This window comes from Ambystoma mexicanum, chromosome 6q (assembly GCF_040938575.1).
Source record: "Ambystoma mexicanum isolate Mex_15411 chromosome 6q, UKY_AmexF1_1, whole genome shotgun sequence".
Taxonomy (NCBI): Eukaryota; Metazoa; Chordata; class Amphibia; order Caudata; family Ambystomatidae; genus Ambystoma; species Ambystoma mexicanum.
This window is the reverse complement of record NC_090937.1, coordinates 767,764,425-767,783,824: the sequence shown is the minus strand read 5'-3', so window position 1 is coordinate 767,783,824 and position 19,400 is coordinate 767,764,425. Positions and strand designations below refer to the sequence as shown.

The following is a 19,400-nucleotide window of genomic DNA, read 5'->3' as shown; positions in this document are numbered from 1 at the left end:
ATCGAAACTTGAGGTAGCAGAAGAAAAGGAGGAGGAGGAGGAGTGGACGGCAAGTCTAAGACGGGAAGGGAGGCGTGAGCAAATGAACATAGAAAGAATATACCCGCAGCGGGAACTACACATAGCAGACGAATTAATGGAACATTTGTTAACCCATATGGGTCGAGGCCCAAAACCAGGATCGAAACCAAACACGCCAGTAGTGACTGCGCAGGCCCAACCAGTACCTCTCATACCCCCTCCAGCAGCCCATGCACTTCCCCTCACGCAAGCATTAACCCGATCCCCACCCACAGCTCGAGCCCTCCCACAAGCGCAGGCCGCAGACGCCCAATTTCCCAGTACCCAGGAAGGCCCTTCACAGATGCCACCTGTGTCATTTGTACCATCCGCACCTCCCGCTCCAGAGGCAGATTCAGCACCATCTGCCCCTCCCGGAGGTGAAATTGAGACCAAGGAGGCGAGAGGCGGGGATGAAGGAACAGGATTTGGACGGGTAACTCGCAGCGCAATCAGCAAAGAAAGAAAGATTGAATTACAGCAAGAGGTAGAAATGTACATAGAAGGAAATGATGGGACGGCAGCATTGGCCTCATTACATGGGTACCGAAGAAGCAACGAGAGAGAGGTAGTGTTGGAATACATGGGGACATTTTTGGTGGGAGAATGGAAAAAGTTACTTGGGAAATTACCGCCACAACGATTGTTATATTTGAACCAATTAGCATGTTGTAGAATAAAAGATGAAGATGTAAAGGAACATGTGAATGGACTTTTTGATCTTAAAAATGAGTTGGATAATGATTATGCTGAAATATATGCTGCACCTGGGCACAGGGGTTGGGATATTAGAAGAGATGGGAGAGGGACGGTAGAACCATACATACAGCGGAGACATTCAATTTCATCTGTACAGAGGGGCGACAAGCTGAAAGTATGTATACGGGAAGCGATAAAGTGGATGTCGAATCCGAGTATCCGAACAATGGTCATACATGACATATTTGACGAATATTCCATGCCAATGAAGAGAAAGGCACTGCAATCGATGACTGAACATTTAATAGACAAGGATATAAAAAACAATAAGGCTAGCCCACCCGAGATACTAGCGGTATACAAGAGAGCATTCAAACGAATTACAGGAGAAACAGGCCCATCACTGGACTTAGGAATACTATTGAACCTAAGAGAAGGGGAGGGACCGTGAGTGGGGCATTTCCAATGAGAGAGGTTCCGCCCACGTTTGTACCAAAAGTAGAGGTCCCTGCGCCGGATACAGTAGAAGCGCAGGTAACACCAGCCCATTTCACCGCCCAGTATGTGCATGTCCCCTTTTCCAGGCAAGAGGTGAATACTATAAAACATACGATTCCCGATATAAGAAAGAATCCAGCAGGTTTCTACAAGGAGGTAGAGTCAACCCTGAGATCAGCACTGCTTACTATGAGCGATATCGATTTGATTTTCCCAGTCATTTTGCCAGCAGACATATGGAAACAGATAAGGACGGTAGATGACGTGGGGGCTTTTGGCGCCACATGGGCGGAGTTACTATTGGAGGACAAAAATAAAAAAGTAGGGGAAAATCTGGGAACCCGCATGGCAGATCTACCATAACGGATAATGCGGAGATTGAGAGAAATCATTCCAGAAAGAAGGATTCAGTGGGACAAATTAACTACATGTGTACAGGGCAAGGATGACAGATTATTTCAATAGATTTGAAGGAGTATTCACAGACTTCAGTGGGCAGGATGTGAGCACAGAGTCGGGGAAAAGGCTATTTGTTGATAAGTATGTGAGGGGACTAATATTACCAATTCAAGATATGTTAATGGCGTCGGAAAGTGCCTGGGCAGCAAAACCGGTGAGTGAGATATTGCACATAGCCCAATATTACGATAATAGGGTAAATGTGGCAAAAGAAAGAGAGATGAAGGATAGAGTAAATTTAAAAACGAGGGTGTTACTGCAGCAGGTAATTGGATACAATAGAGGTAGAGGAAATGCACAGGGCAGGGGAAATTTGAACAATATGCACGGGTTGTCATTGGGATTAAATCAATGTGCGTACTGTAAAGAGTAAGGACACTGGCAAGCGCAATGCCCGCACCCACAGAATAGAGGTGGGTTTGGCCAGAGAAGGCATTATAGAGGACATCAGGGCTCAAATGGCCCAAGCAGAAATAGCATGCAGCAGCAGCAGCAGCAGGGATATACCAATGGAGGTAATCAAAACCAATCCCATGGTCAAAACCAAGCTCAACAGAACCAGGCATTGAACCAAAGTGTTCCGAACCAAAATCAGGGCGGGCAGGGCCAACAGAAAAATTATCAGAGTGGAGGACACCGAGGGGGAAATGGGAATATTTTTGATACACAGCCAAACACGTATTATAGCAGCAGCGGACATCGGACGGTGTGTTATTTTCGCAATAGGACAGCCCACGGCAGGGGTCGGAACAAGTGTCTATTCCCGTGAATCAGAGAGGACCCTATGTAGAAATGAGAGTCGGGAATAAGGAGCACTGTTTCCTTGTAGATACAGGGGCACAGAAGTGTTCGATAGACCACCACTTGGTTCCGGAGATCCCACTGTCGGGGCAAAAGAATGTTTCTGTAGGGTTTGCAGGGACACCAGTAATTAACCCCATGTCCGAAGCTGTCCCAATTACAATAGGAACATTTACGGAACAGTGTCTATTACTTCTGACAGACAATTGTGGGGAGAACTTGCTAGGATTAAATTTGTTGAGAACATTGGGGGCAGTTATACATTGTACGGCAGATGGGGTGTTCCTCAAGATTTGGCCTCACGATTTGGCCTCACGATGCACCGGTGACGGAATTTATGTCAGAATTGTTACCAGAAGAGCTAAGTAGAGTACCAACCTGTCTGTGGGCAATGCATGAGAACGATGTAGGATGCTTGAAAATAGAACCAGCAAAAAAAACTTTGAAAGAAGGTGTTACATTACCACGAATTCCCCAGTATAAAATTTCTGTTGAAGGTGAGAAGGGATTAAAGAGTATTGTTACTGACCTGATGAGATTGGGGGTGATTGAAGAAATTGCAGGTAGCATGTGCAACAGCCCGATTCTTCCAGTTTACAAGAAAGGAGGAAATGAAGTACCATATCGTTTCATAATTGATCTGGGCACATTGAACAAAGTGGTAGACCCACAATTCCCTTTGGTCCCAGATGTCACAACAATACTGACAATGATACCGGCCACTGCAGAATACTTTAGTGTAGTTGATTTGAAGAACGTGTTCTTTAGCATTCCAGTGGATAAAAGCAGTAGATATCTGTTTGCGTTCACTCTAGGAGGTCGATCATTCACATTCACACGCATTCCACAAGGATACACAGAAAGCCCGAGTATTTACACCAGAGCGCTAAAAGAGCAGCTAGACATGCCAGAATTACCCGAAGGTTGCGTACTCTTGCAGTACATAGATGACTTGTTACTAGCTGCTGACATAAAAGAGATCTGCAAAGAAAGTACTATATTACTATTGACACACCTAGCGACCCATGGTCACAAGGCAAGTTTGAAGAAATTCCAGTATAATCAAAAGGAGGTGTCTTATTTGGGTTACCTACTTTTGAAAGAAGGGAGAAGAGTAACACCAGAACGCATAGAAAGTATTTCTAGTATGCCTATTCCAAAAACTCAAAAAGGAGTGAGAGCTGTAATATGCATGGCCTCTTATTGTCGGCAGTGGATCAGTAATTTTGCGTTGATTGTGAAGCCGATGATCAAATTAACTAAAAAGGATGCAGTGATGCCTTTACAGTGGGATGAGGAATGTCAGAAAGCGTTTGAGTGATTGAAAGTTGCATTGCGTGCTGCGCCAGTTTTAGGCACTCCTAACTATAAAAAGATCTTTAGACTATTTGTGAGCGAGAGTGAAGGATGTGCCTTGGCGGTTTTGACACAGGAACAAGGTGGAAGAAATAGGCCGTGCGGCTATTGTTCTTCCGCGCTGGACCCTGTAGTGCGCGCACTACCACGATGTTTGCGATCTGTTGCAGCGGCTGCTGCGCCAGTGAAACAAAACGGAAGGAATGGTATTGGGGCATACTTTAATTCTGATGGTGCCACATGCTATAGACGTTCTATTAAATAGAACACAGACGCAACACCTCACCTCTGCCAGACTAACAAGATATGAGCTCATCTTGTTTGCACCCCACATCCAAATAATGAGGTGTAGCGCATTGAATCCTGCAGAATTAATGCCACTACCCATAGCAGAAATTGGTGACAACGAATCACCACCCCATGATTGTTTAATGGTCACTGAAGAAGAAACAAAGGGAAGAGTTGACTTGAGCGACACCCCACAAAAAGAGCCGGATGGGGAGTTGTTTTGTGACGGCTCTCGTTTTAAATAACCAGATGGCACGTCAACTGCAGCGTATGCTATCACCACTCTAGAAAGGGTTGTGGAAAGTAAAGAAATCCCATATAATTCAGCACAAGACGCAGAAATGGTAGCCTTGACTAGAGCTTGTGAACTCTCTGAGAATTTGAACGTGAATATTTATACTGACAATTTATACTGACAGCCAGTACGCCTTTGGCGTGGTTCATAACTTTGGCCGACTCTGGGCTGAGAGGGGCTTCTTGACATCACATGGGGCCAGATTCAGCATGGCCCTTTGATTGTATGATTGTTGTCTGCACTTACTTTTTTATGCGCCTCGCATTTTACTATCGCTAGGCGCTTTGGAAACGTAACATGTAAAGTGGGAGAGGGAAACGCATTTGCAGACAGGATTGCGAAACAAACAGCCACTGATTTGAGTACTAGAATGATGACAGTACAAACAGAGGAAGTACTTTGTATGATAGAGAATGGAGTTGCCACAGTCAAAGAAATGCAGGCTGAGGCCACGACCGAAGAGATTCAGGGGTGGGCTGAGGGCTCTGCTGAGTTAGATTTGGAAGGATGTTGGGTGGACAAGGAAACAAAGAACTGGATGTTGCCAAACTGTTACGTGACTGCGATGGTCATGATGGCGCATAGCCCTACCCACATTTGCGTGAAGAAGATGGTACAGCATTTATCCACAGTATGGAAAAATGAGCACATAAAAAATAATGCAGAAAGGCTAGTGCAGAATTGTATTACGTGCCTGCAACACAATGTAGGGAAGGGAACCGTGACTCCAGTAGGTAGTTTTGGCCCACCCTCTATGCCATTCGAGGTGATCCATTTTGATTTCATAGAAATGGAAAGGTGCCAGAACTACAAATATATGTTAGTGGCGATTTGTGCATTTAGCAAGTGGGTGGAGGCATATCCTTTAAAAGACTGTATTGCCATGTCAATGGCAAAAGTAATGTTGAAGGAGTATTTCTCCCGGTTCGGGCTGCCCCGTGTCCTGTGGTCAGATAACGGCCCACACTTTGTGGGCGCAGTAGTACTACGGATCTGTGCAGGTCTACAGATAGAGAAACGATTCCACAGTTCCAGGCATCCCAGTTCTGCCGGGCTTGTTGAGAGACATAACGGTATCTTAAAGTCAAAGATAGTTAAAATCTGTGCTGGGAGCAAGTTGAGTTGGGTGGATGCATTACCCCTAGCGCTATTGTGCATGCGCACGTCTGTGCAGGCTAAAACTGGGCTCTCCCCCTATGAAATTATAATGGGGAGACCGGCAAATGTATGGTGTGCACCGCAGCCCAAAAGATTATGTGAGGTCGAGCATCCTGTGTTAAGCACGTACTGTGGCCTTTTAATGCAGAAATACTGTTTGATTCATCAGCAGGTGCAGGAGGCATTACCAGTGAGGTACACAGGCCCGGGGCACGCGCTGGAGCCAGGAGACTGGGTGCTGCTGAAAACTTTTGAGCGGAAGACAGCATTAGCACCCAGGTGGCGCGGCCCCTATCAAGTGTTGCTGGCGACGCAGACGGCCATACGGGTGGACGGCAGTAAGGCCTGGATTCATGCTACGCATGCCAAAAAGTTCCCAGCTTCACTGAAAACTTTGCCTGATCCAGACGACCAGAAAGAGACAACGATCCTGGAAAAGAAAGAAACTGTTGCCAGTCCACTGGCACAGCATCAGCCTGAGCGAGAAGTGAAACTCGAAACAGAGCCTGAGGAGGCTGCCAGGAAGGGGAAAGGGCGAAAAGTGCCCCAACGTTGCTCAGCAGAAACAGCATCACTGCCGAGTGACAAACTCTACATTGCAAACACGAGCAGAAACAACGCGTGTACCCCTTTGGCGCCCACCAGCTTCTGCAAACGCACCAAAGCCAAAGAAAGAAACTACATCATTGCCACGGCGCTCATCGCTACCCATCATTGCGCCGCAGGCTGACACTGAGCCTGATACTGGAAGTGCATCGGCACTATTTACAGATCACACAATACCAGGAGTGAAACGATATGATCTGCGGCCTTGACAGGCAAAGTGATCCACAGATCTTTGGTGCTTTTCTTTTGCCTTTGGTTCCAATCACGAACGGAGTAGGAACCAGGGGCGTAGAGGAGAGAAGTGTGAGAGTTGTGCAAATCAGACAATTCAGGACTCACGGCTCCTCGGTGTGCTTATAAAAAAGTACATGTGTCAGGAGCCAGAACAGGATAAGCTGGACGCACATAAGTACTAAGGCTGATAGAGTACATGTGTCCTAAGCCAGAGCGGGACAAGCTGGATGCACATAGTACTCTGTCAATAAAGAACTGTTCAGGAATCGTCTGAGCAGTGGGTGAAAGAACAACTAATCTTGCTGGGAGTGGATAAGTGATCTAGGCTGTGAAAGGGCTGGCAGAATTGAACTGTGATATTTTCATTGAACTTTTGGCATCAAGAACGAGAGACATTTGCGATGAACTTTGCCAGCAAGAAGAAGACCAAATCAAGACCGGTTTCAGCCTCCTCCTGCACCCCTGCTGAAAAGATGATAGTTTTAGAGACTGTAAATTTAGGGAAAAGGCATGGTAAAAGGAATAAGGTACTGATTTGGACATTGGTCCTGTGTTCTCGAAGTATGGTAGTACCAACAATAATAGCTATTACACTATGGTTCCTGGAGTCCGCTCACCCATTAGAAACAGTTTTGCTAAAAGCAGCTACTGAAAGCCCGGGTCATGTAATCACTGGTACTTTGTCCCCAATGGAAGAAAGACAGAGAAGGATATGGCAACAATACATTGTTGCTCATCATGAACATGATTGCTGGGTTTGTGCCCATTTACCACAGCACAGTGGCAAAGGGATAGGCTGGTATGTACAACAGTTATCATTGGTTTATTCATGTTAAGTATCGTTGAGTGCAATGTTCTTTGGGAAATGGGACAAGAGTAATACGGGTCAGCTAGATGAGACCAATATGAAGGAATTTGAGGAAGTGATCATGAGACTTGTGGGTTGTTCCATATTCCACAAAGCCCGCGTGTTTTCACCAGATCCCATGAGGAAAAATACACGAAAGACAACAAGACTCGATAGATTACATAGGCAGAACAGACCGATCCCGCCAGCAGAAGAAACATCAGTAATGACATTTCGAATGAGGGATGAATGGAATAAAGATGCTGTGCCCCCTGCCTATACAGTGGATTACAGCCCCAAAACTGCTCCCCTATGTTTAAAGAAAAAAGGTTCCTATAAAGTAGGAACGTTTAGCAGCTGCCTGAACACAGTGGTTTTAAAGCACGAAATAGAACCTGTGTACGTAGGGCACCCTCTTTACTTTATATGTGGGGAAAAAGCATATCCATGGTTACCTAGGAACTGGGGAGGTAAGTGTTACTTGGGTCTACTATTCCCAGAAGAGTTCCTCTTAGAAACTGCAGAAGTAGCCAGGCGGTTAAGAGGTAGAACCCGAAGGAGTAGCGAGGACGGAATGATAGCATTAGATGTAGCCAAATCTTTTATACCATTCTTGGCCCAAATAGAAAACTCCTATAACATAAGGAAACTGTACAGGATACTAAAAAAATACAATAGATACAACGGATATCTTATACAACATGACGTTGGAAGAAAAAGGAATTAGGCTAATGGCACTACAAAACAGAATGGCTCTTGACATAATATTAGTTGATCATGGGGGAGTTTGCAAACTCGTAAAAACTGCATGTAGTGTGTTCATAGATGACTACTCCCCTACCATATTCAGAGCCATCAGGAAACTACGTGTCCTTAGTTCCACACTCTACTGAAGAAGGGGGTTGGGAGATAGGATCCTGGTTTTGGGGACTATTGCGGTCCTGGGGATGGAAGCTAATTTCAATATTAGTGGTGGTACTTGGTATATTCATAACATGTTGCTCTTGTATACAATGTCTACCAATTGTTTGCACTGAGATAACTGAGGACACATGGTGTCGAGAGGAAAACAAACCCATGGACGAAATAACAGACACTGATGAAACAAAAACAGTAACAATTCATGGCTATAGACATTTATGATGAAGATGATGCTTATGATAGCATGAAAGGTTTAGACATAGATACCCCAGACTTATCCTCATCAGAGGAGGATACAATGAATGAATAAGACGTTTGGCATACGGCCAAAAGGAGGCTTTGTCAATCTGGAAAAGTGAAGTCAAACGAGACACCTACAACAATAGGATTGAAAAAGCTAGCTCGAGTACCACAGGACTCTTTACCAGCCCTCCCACAGAACTGGAATCTCCCAGCCCTCCCACAGACAACTGCATCAAGGACAAAACATGGTGCACCAAAATCCAAGATGCTCTAATTAACAATATGCCCTACTCTAGAATAGGATAGCTGCCAAAAAACGTTACCTTCCTGTCAATCTGGAAAAGTGAATACCCTTCATTTGGGTGATAGACGTATATTGATGGCCGAAGGCCAACCGTCTTATGCACAGAATTATAGAAATACAGACTGCTATGCTTGACCAACAAGCGGCCATTTTAAACGTAGCAAGAATCGCCATTTTGCTTGTTAACCATTGCTCATTGCTTTCTGTCTAAACTGCTTTGCAGCTTGCAATTCTTGCGAATTCTGCTTACTCTGCTCAACTGTTAACATTGTTGTCTGAATATGAAAGGGCAAGGCCGCGGGACTGAGGAGTGCGTTGAAACTCCTCATGAGCAGCCCAGAAAGGAATGCCCACGCTTCCTCTCTGTAGCCTTGAGGGAGAGCTGCAGGGCATTTAATCATTTTACAGTTGCCAGCCAGTCTCGTACTGTGGTAGAATATGTTAGAATAAAGCAGCTAAAGGCTTGAATTATGCTCTTCTTACGGCCCCCCTTCACAAAACCCTTTAGAGCGTGTCGGCTTCCAGGACACGAATAACACCTTATAGATAGCAAAGCTTGGAATGTGACTCTTCCCCCGTGTGCAGCTTGCTTCCAAGAACAGAAGCACCGTGTTCTAGTTGTTGAACAGAAGATGCCTCCGCATTTTCTAAATTGCACATGGTTACTAGAATAGACATCGAAAGTGTCATAATTGTCATACTCGGTCGGAAATGTCCATCATCATCCCGTGTTCAAAGAAACTCAATAAAAGGGGGGTGTTAAACATGTCATAGCCGATTGTATGATATGCATTTTGTATATATGTAACTGATGTACGTACTTCGCTCTCTTGCGTCCCTCGAGGTCTAGAGAATACACGTCGCGGGGCGTGAGACCACAGTTGGCCAATTGGGACTATTTTGCTTGCAATAAACCATAGCATTGGGAATTTTAACCTTGTGTCTGGTGCATCCTTTCGTGTATGGTTATTGCCTTGTTTCCATATCGCGAGGGACCCCTAGGGGCCCCTTTCAACTCAACCAAACTCATCGAAATCTTTCTGATCTTTCCAAACCACGTCAACCCAAATGTCCACCCATGAAGTGGAAAATATTATAGCGTCACTCAAACCTTCCAATTGTCAAGGAGATTCCTGCCCTGCTTCAACCATCAAAGAAGCAGCCAGTGAACTTGCCCCCTTCATTTCCACATTTATCAATTCCTCCTTCCAGACTTGCACTGTCCCCACCAATCTAAAAGATTCATGGGTACTTCCTCTTCTAAACCCTCTCTAGACCAGAGTATTCCCACCAACTATAGACCCATCACTACTGTCCCCTTCCTGCTAAAGATCCTCAATAAAGCCCCCTACATCCAGATACAATCTCTTACTTAGAAACCAACATTCTATTAGGGCTCTGTCAGTCAGGCTTCAGACCCCAACACAGCAATGAAACAGCTTTGATTGACCTGAAGATCCAGATTGACGACCTGAAAGACAAAGGTAAATCAGCCCTTTTGCTTCTGCTGGATCCGTCAGCCGCTTTTGGCCTGGTCAATCATAAGGTGCTTTGCAAACAACTATCATCAGTGCCAATTTCTCAGCAGAAGCAACAGCGTGGATCCAATCCTTCTTAAACAGATCAATGAGAGTCTTCTCACCATCGGCAGCAGCTTATCCTATCCCCATAACCGGAGGAGTCCCGCAAGGTTCATGTGTATTGCCTACCATGTATAATCTGTTCACCAAACCATTGTACATCTGGGTTTCACATACACGAACTATGCAGATGACCCAGATCCTCATACCTCTTACCGGCGACAATAAGAAAAATCTACCCCTTGTTAATAATATTTATCTCATCATTCAGGCCTGGATGGTCACACGGTCTGTACCTGAATGACGAGAAGACAGAGCTATTACTACTAGCTACTCCCTCCAAACCGAAGAGACTGAGTAACCAATATCTTTCCTTCAATATAGATGGCAAGGACATCAAGGTGGCTAGAGAAATAAAAACCGAAGGTTGTTATTTAGACACTTCCTTGGACTTGCGTAAACAAGTGAGTGCAACAGCCTCAGCATCTGCTTACACTTGCAAGCTGATCCACACCTGCAAACCCTTTATTTCCTCAGAAAGCTGCATCACGTTGGCCAGAGCACTCATCCTGTCTAAAATTGATTACTGTAGGTGCCAGCAAATACATCACTAATAACTTCAGATTCTCCAAAACAACGCACTCAGAACAGCCCTAGGATATGTTGTCTTCTGGATCTTCGGGAGATCCAGAAGACAATATATCTCAATGATCTGACGGGACAACAACTGGTTACCCATCTTGGACAGAATTCACCTCAAAACAGCCTCGCCGACACAACGCAGCCCCTCGATACCTCGATAAACAATTTAACAAAAACTTGCCCTCACAACCTACAAGGACTACCAACTCCAACTGTTCAAATTGAAAAGAGCAGGGCCAGTAGCTTTCCTGTCAGCCCAACTGTGGAACTCCCTACCCATCACCTTTAGAGCCGCCTATCCTTCCACAAATTCTGGAAAGACACCAAACTCTGGCTCACCTCCAAAGACCTCCCATACTGATAAACGTATCCTACAAGGACCTAGCCAACAAGGGTAGCTTCATTCCTGTAGCTCAGTATAATACCCTGCATACTCACTGTCTGTTTTCTAATTGTCCAAATCGTATCCTACACACTCCTGTATTATACCATATATTGTTATCATAACCTACATTCTGTTGTATATCGTATTGTTTTATGCTACTTTGTATTATGTTGTACCATAGAGTTTATTATATCTTGTAAGCATTATATATTGTAACCAAGCAACTGCATATTCTTGTTCTGCGCCCAGATCCCTAAATTAACAAACCACTTCTTAAACCAGCTAAATGTCAAGGTTTTATTTTTTGTAATAAATCTGATCACCATAACTCTCTTAACTAAAGTTTTTTCCACTCCACTTCAAAGCTTTTGCTATACTATTCTTTCTTCTGTGCCCACGGGCCAGAGCCTAAACAAAAGGATATTGCAATACTGGCCATATGTAATGGCCAAACATTTTCATGAACAACATCGGGAGAACGCTCGTCACTTAATTTTTTTGTTAACAGATCAGATACAACCCACAGGGAGGAAAGATTATGACGAAAAGAAGCTAGATATTTAATTGATCTAGACACCAAGACCTGATGAACAGATGCAGGTCTTGACTGGTACATGATTATGCAGAGAAGACACCAGTAGTTTAATACATATGTTTGTATACATTTCTTTATACACTTTCATTTTTAGATATAGTGGATGCTCTTCCTGTGTTATTTTGTCATGATTGTGTCAGGACTACACATGGTGTTTAAGAATGTTTGGTAATGTACAATATAAATTGGTATCCAACGATGCATAATGATGGAAACTCTAATGTTAGAATCAGGGTACATAAATGTTTGCTACAGTGTGCTTAATAATAAGACAACAGTGTACAGGGATCAAAAATAAGGAAAGCGTGTTCAAAAAGAAAAATGATTGACATGCTCTGATATACCATGCACTTTAGGACAGACGTCCATTAATGGCATTTGCACCTTAAAAGGTGGTCATACACTATAAAGTAATAAAAGCAATCATTAGATAATTAATACATTGAGGTGTCAATAATATGAATTCCAAAGAGATTATTGTGATGAGCAATTAATGATGCAGTTTATAAAGCCAGCCTTTGTACTATAAGAAATGTTTCCTAATATTATATATGTGTCTAATATAGTATTGTCTTTCAGAATATGAGAAATGTATTAACACTGGAACTTTTAGAATACAAATGTACCATAGTTCAATATTAAAAAGAAGGTTTGTACTACTAGAATAAAGTACAATACGCAATAGGTTCCGTGCAAAGATGGTGCTTGTGATTACCAACCACTAGGAATGGCTACGATTGTCATAGTAAAAACGGGGAAAGTATTTGGTTGTTGTTAATTGTTTCCACTATTTTCTGTATTCTGAGGATGCCAAACGGTAAAACACAGCAATTTTGCCGATTTGGAATAAATACAAGCAATATATTTTTTATGAATCTAGAGGAATGCAGTGTTTGAACAAGAGTAGCAATTCGGTATGATCTTGGAGAGTGTGGCATTTGAAAGTTATATACTTTCAATTGGCAGGATTGCACCCACCTTAAATTATGCATAGTTAGCTAAATACAGCAGCCCGACAGTAGGAGCGAGGCAATGCAGAAAACATGCAAAGGGAACCATAAAAAGCAGGCTGATGGGCACATTCTGTAACAATTTGAAAGCTAACTGACCGCAATACCTTATTGGAATATTCAAGCCAACATCCCAAAAAGATAATTGGCCCTACAGGCAATTTCTTCGACTCCGATGAAACTGCACTAACATCTGCGATTTTGAACCACCTGCCAATATACTAGACGATAGACTTTTGGAAAGAGGGTACCCCGGGAGGCTCGTGTAAAGATCAGCTAAAAGAGCACACTGAACACCCAGAAAACATCTATTAAGTCCCACGGAGAAGAAAACCAATACTGATTGGATTGTATGTGTAACAACTTTTTCTTAGCAAACTGAGCAGCTAAAAAAAAAAAAAAAAAAATGTATAAAAAAAGCATTGGAATCTAGTAACCAGTACAGGATGCACCAATGGGCTCCCTCTCCTTGCCTTAAAATGGTCTAAAAATGTGCGAAACTGTCTGGCGCATTCTAGACTAGAAAGCTCTAAGACTAGTTTTGCAGAGAACAGCCTTAGAGCAGCTTGGAGTCAAGAAAGGGAACAGATATTGGGGCACTATGTGCGTGGCAAATGTAGTTTCTGCCATTTAACACCTAGAACAACTACATTCAATCGAGGAAATTTCAATTGGCAACTTTGGAAATGTACTAACTGCCAATCCAGTAATGTTATTTACGGCATCAGATGTCCTTTGATTTGTTATACGTGGGCATGACAACAAGAAAGATTGTCATACATATCAACGAACACAGATCGCGGATTAGGGCCAAAAAACATCACAGCACCATTAGTTCAACATTTTTGGGATCCAAACCATACAAAAGAAGAGATGCACTGGACAGTGATTGACCAACTGAAGCAGGATACAAGTCAATATTCTAAGCAACATAGATTATTAAAACTGGAGCAATGTTGGATCCATCGATTAAGAACTCACAGAATTGGCCTGAAGGAGGACATAATGTTGTAGCTAAATGGGTCATTTTATCTAGTAATTGCGGTGACAATCATCCTTTTATTTACAGCAAATTAACCGTCTGTTTTCCACAAACAACTGCATGCTTTAAATTATACATATTCCATGGACATGCTTGGGCTATTATAACGCCACACTGATAACGAGAGTGCAATAGCCTAGAAGTGCTTATGATGGTCTTTATTGGACGACAAGCATAATTTCAAATAAAGAAGATCAAAACTACCACGCTGCTAAACAACTGGGGGGGAGAGTCCCCGATACTTTCTAAATTCTAAATCTTGATACGTCAAGGATGGGTGTCTGCTTCCTGCGATCAGCAGCTGGATCTCCACAATAACACTTACAATAAAGAAATATACCCCTATCCAATATGGCAGTGGTCATTGCCATACGATCCACAATAGGAAGCAATAATACCACGTGACTTACACGGGCCTCCCTGGACCAAGTGGTGATGCGCAACTGCAACACCATTCCAACATATATAAACACTCCGCCCAACAAGAAATGGACAGCTGCAACTTTTCGAATGGCCAGCCCCCAGTTTATTGGACGCGTATGCGACATTGCTCCATGGAATGATAGCGACAAACGATTTGAATATAGTGTCATGGGTAAGCAGAGGTATCGCTGTGTGTGGGTGGTAGCGGCGAGCAGATTCCCAATCTTTCGCATCACACTGTCGCAGGTTGTCTCCGCTCACTTCCCCGTGCTGTGATTAAATTAGTGTTTTGTATCACTAGAAGAGCAATCTCTGCGCTAATTTCTTACTTAGAAGCTCCGTGGGAGTTGAGGGGTTAAGAATGATTCATCCATGTGTGCTCGCTTTCCGGGAGCAGCAATCGTTTTGCTGCTCTCCGAAATTGACTTTGGGGTTCAAGGGCCCCTTGGCGGATTACATTGCAGTCAATTGCCTTTAGCACACCTTCGGGCATTGATGCATCATTGGACCAGAAATTGTGATCTTGTCACCGTTTGCCGTAACGGTTATATTCGCGTGATACTGTGCCAACAGCTTATGACACGTAATCCGTTTAGTTACTCAGTGGATCTCCGAGGCCCGTGGCCATTCGGGAGACAGCAACCGGTTGCTGCTTCCTGAAATGCCCGTGGCCACCCTTTCTCAAAATAGCAACTTTTCTAAAGAAAAATTTCGATTTTTCTGTTGCTACAACACACTCCATCATGGGTGAGCAGGACAGCAGTCAACGGGTACACAGTTTCATGGACTGGAATAGATTTTTGGAAATCCCACTTTTTCTCGTTTTTCATTACCCCCGTTTAATCAAAAGTTAATGATAGAACATGTCTTTCACCTCGTTAGAATTTAATTGGATTGTTGAGAAATGCATACATGAGAATGAATAGGGTTCACCATATAAACTATGTATCCAATGTTTTGACAGACCGAACCTGTGGAGCCATTAAACAGCAGAGAGTCATTGTCATTGCTACAGTGCATCGTTGGACCTAGGCGCTGTTTACAAATAGAGGCAGTCCATTCTCCGCCTTAGATGGATGCCTCTAATTGAGCACTGCTAAACAAACCGTCTAGGTAGGTGTCCGCAATAGAGGGCCATTCTCCAAGTTGACAGCAATTCTTGTGGGTGGCCACATGTGTGCTGGTTTGAAACACATCACAGTGCTGAAGGGTGACAAAATTGGTCTTTTCTCTCTCACCTGACTGAAGTGTTGTTTTGGGGGATGCTGGAGGCTTTGGCAATGTGGGTAGTTCATAACCCTTCAGAGATGAAAGGTTATCATCCTTTTGTATTTGTTTTAACAAAAAATGTCTAAATTGTTGTATGAAATAGTAACAATAGAGATAGATTAATTTAGCATCATATGTACTAAAACCTATGGACAGCAACGTGGGTCACTCTCTACATTTTAGAGGTTAACCATATCAGAGGAACCAAAATAATATAAAATGTTTGCATTTATATTTTGGAATTATTGTTGGCCCAGAGATTGAGACATTTGTGTTTTTCACTCTCCTGTGTGTTTTTCCATTAATTCGTGCTTTGAAATGCGGAATACACAGACAAAAAACAAATGATTCAACATACACCAAGGTGGTCCAAAATGAAGATTTATCTTTATATCCTGATGAGGGCGTTGGTAGGAAAATTACATCAAATACCATGAGTCGACATGATAACAGCTCAAATTCCATTTTAGGATCTCAAATGTGTGTGGCAATTGAATATATTAGGACTATACAATATATATTATATTTAGAAAGTATGCATTATGGATAACAAATATCATTTTGCATTGAAGGGCCAATGGTTGGACCTTTTGGTTTTTTGACAAACTTATTATTGCGTTTCGTTTTTTTGGCACAAGTATGACTGATTCCTGAATGCGTATGAATGCGATCAATATGGATGAGTCGGTATGTAAAATCACAGTATGGTATGTTATGTTAACATGATGGAATTGGTCAAGCTTTGATTGCATTGTATTTTACCATCAAGGTTTTAATGATTGTCATTTTTTGTAATAAGAATAAAATAAGAAGAAATTGTAAAAATGCATCTATTCTGAATTCATTTTATGAAAAGGTATTGAAGTTGAACAGTTACGATTAATGTGAATGCGAGGAGAGTCTGTACATGTCCTCATGGCAATTGTACTTATTGTGATATAATTGGCTAAATACAGCAGCCTGACAGTAGGAGCAAGGCAATGCAGAAAACATGCAAAGGGAACCATAAAAAGCAGGCTGATGGGCACATTCTGTAAAAAGGCCCATGCAGGTTTGAGGCACGTTGCGCACAGGACAATTCAAGGCCACAACCAGGAATCCTGCATAAAGTTCGAACTGCGATGTATGTAGCAGGGTTTGTTGCTACTAAATGCGAACAAAGTCCTACTTGCACAACAACCAACAATAAAAGGGAACTTCTAAAGTGTACCAATCTTGCTCAACCGTGTTCCCAACTTTTGCCAATAACCATGTCAAATAATGTAGCCCTACACTTATATCAGATCATACAAGACTATGTACCCGCAACACCGAAGACAGCCACCATCACTCCTCTCCTTAGGAAAGCTCATGTAATGACATACATGACAGTTGAAGCAAAGATCCTTCAACACGTAATATCACACAAATCCAAACATAGAGTGTGACCCACCATTTACTGCATCACGCATCAATACGGTTTCAAGACAGAGAACAGAGTCTACTTTATTAAACACTCAAGGAAACACAATTAAAGAAAAGAAATACAACACCTGACACACATACTACCAAAAAAACAGACCTTCAATACAAAATAGGGCTGCTTGCCCAATCTTTAAATTTGAAAGAACGTGATCACGTAATCAATGCTCTCAAACAGATACAATGAATGTGCGTTATAATTACCCAAATTATTTTGGGACAAACTGTAATGGACTCTCAGGTGCGCTTAAGCCAGCCTGATCTACCAATAACCAATGTCGACCCATCAAAAGTCGATGGAGAGGGAGGCGCCTAGGAAAGGACAGCCCTGAACTGAAGAGCCATAGAAGTCTAGGCGCTTGATAACAGAAACTCAAAGAAAGCAGAAATTAATTTGAACTGGAGCCAATTAGAAGGTCATCTTGATTACAATGAAGACTGTAGCAGTGTCCCTAATTGCCAGAAGGTCATGCTTTCCACTCTACTTGTAACCCGGACGGCCCGAACACCAGATTACCTATGCCTACCGTGAACATCTCTGTATGCAGCACTTCGCCAAAATAAAAATCCATGCATGCAGTGGGGCACACAGCATAAGGAGTAGGTCCTACAAATGCAGCGTGCCAGGCAGCCTGACTGGCAAGGCACACAGGGAGGCGATACACTTGGCAGCTGGACACCCTCCACAAGGTGGCAATACAGTACAATGTGAGAAACCATGGATACTGCTCAAGAACTCAACCTAATGGAAGAAACTGAACAACCTACTCAAGAGGCAATATAATACTTACATCTGGGCATTCTGCATATACAGGCAATGTAGGAGAGCGTGTGTAAACAAACACAATGCAATCAAATGGGCGGTATCTGGGCACCCTTTAAAAAGGAAGCAATATAATAAAAGTACATGCACACTCTGTGCAGGGGTCAAACCACACACGAAGCACCATCCGAAGGCTTTGCACCCTGCAAAAGCAAAAAGAAGCACCATGTACACTAGGACAATGGAATGCGAGTAGCCAGGCTCCCATGTCTTCCCAGTGTTACACACGCAGGTGGTTGGGCTACTGCTCCAAGGTAGTACAATATTACAATGTGGTTAGCATTATGGCACCCTGCACAAACGGACAACAGAAAAAGGTTGGCACCAACCAATAGATGGCAATACAAGAAGCTGAGCGAACTGCACACTGAACAAGTAAGTAATGCGGGTACATGTGCACTCCACACACAGCATCAACAAAGACTATAAAACTATAGCCATAACAACGCGCGGACACCTTAAACACGAGTAGAACAATGCGGGCAGGCGGGCACCCATTGTCTGCCTCATGTCACTACATAACGCAGGCGCACATGGGTTGCACAGAAGACAGAACAGACAGGCACATGGCCTGAGACACAGGAAGGGCGCGCTCGCAGGGCTGACCGTGGGGGACCCCGGCTCATTTAGCCCTGCCTCCCCTCTCTGCACCGCACCCCAAGGTCTCTCACTACCAGCCTCCGATCCACTCATTGCGACTAGTACCACAGATATTAGACCCCGCACAAATAAACCCACCGTCTTTCTGACACCTCGCAGCTGGCAGCTCAACGACCGCAGCAAGTTCTTTGTTGACGTTTCTACATTTGCTTCTCTGTACAATATACAATCAAGACATAGTCCCCCCTCAGTCCGCGCACTGACCTTGCTGCTGAGCTTCGGCTTGGTGAAAGCCACGCAGGAGGTGAAGGGCGCCCAACAGCAGGAGGTGGGTGGCTGCGCCGCTGTGGCGGGAGCTGCCCTGCTGCAGCCGCCCCGCCATGCTTGCTGCTTCTCCTCCTCCTCCTTCTTCGGAGGCGCTTCCTCTCTGCGCGGCTGTGTCCTCAGCTTCCTCGGCTGGCCTCCCCGCCTCTTCCCGCGGGCGGCTGCCTGCCTGTGTGCTTGCCTCAGATAGCGAAGGAGGGCGGGGACGCTCCCGCCTGCTGGACGCGGGGTGGAGGAGAAGCCCTGACACACACAATGAGATTGCGGCCTGCTGCTACCGCTGGGCCCCGCCCGACTGTTTGCTACCGCTGCTGCTAGGCGTGTGCAAGAGAGGCACTGCCCACCCTCGGCGTCTGCCTCCCACAGCACATGGCAAGGAGGGAGGGGAAGACGGTGTGGGTGTGTGGCACGGGTGATCGCTGGAAGCTCAAGAAGAGACTGCTTCCCAGGTGTCGCACACTTTTTATATTTTGATCT

The 19,400-nt window shown here is 44.0% G+C and overlaps 1 protein-coding gene across 2 annotated transcripts in view; it reads right to left on the bottom strand.

Moving 5' to 3' along the window:
- TMEM131L (transmembrane 131 like) overlaps positions 1 to 19,193 on the bottom strand; it is a 909,664-nt gene extending 890,471 nt beyond the window's left edge. The window contains exon 1 of one of the 2 annotated variants that reach the window (XM_069631301.1): positions 18,864 to 19,193. In XM_069631301.1, coding sequence (XP_069487402.1) covers positions 18,864 to 18,981 — 118 coding nt within the window. In that variant the 5' untranslated portion in view covers positions 18,982 to 19,193. The remainder of the gene's footprint in view (positions 1 to 18,863) is intronic. The other variant, XM_069631300.1, reaches the window with a different exon arrangement.
- Positions 19,194 to 19,400: the final 207 nt, after the last annotated feature.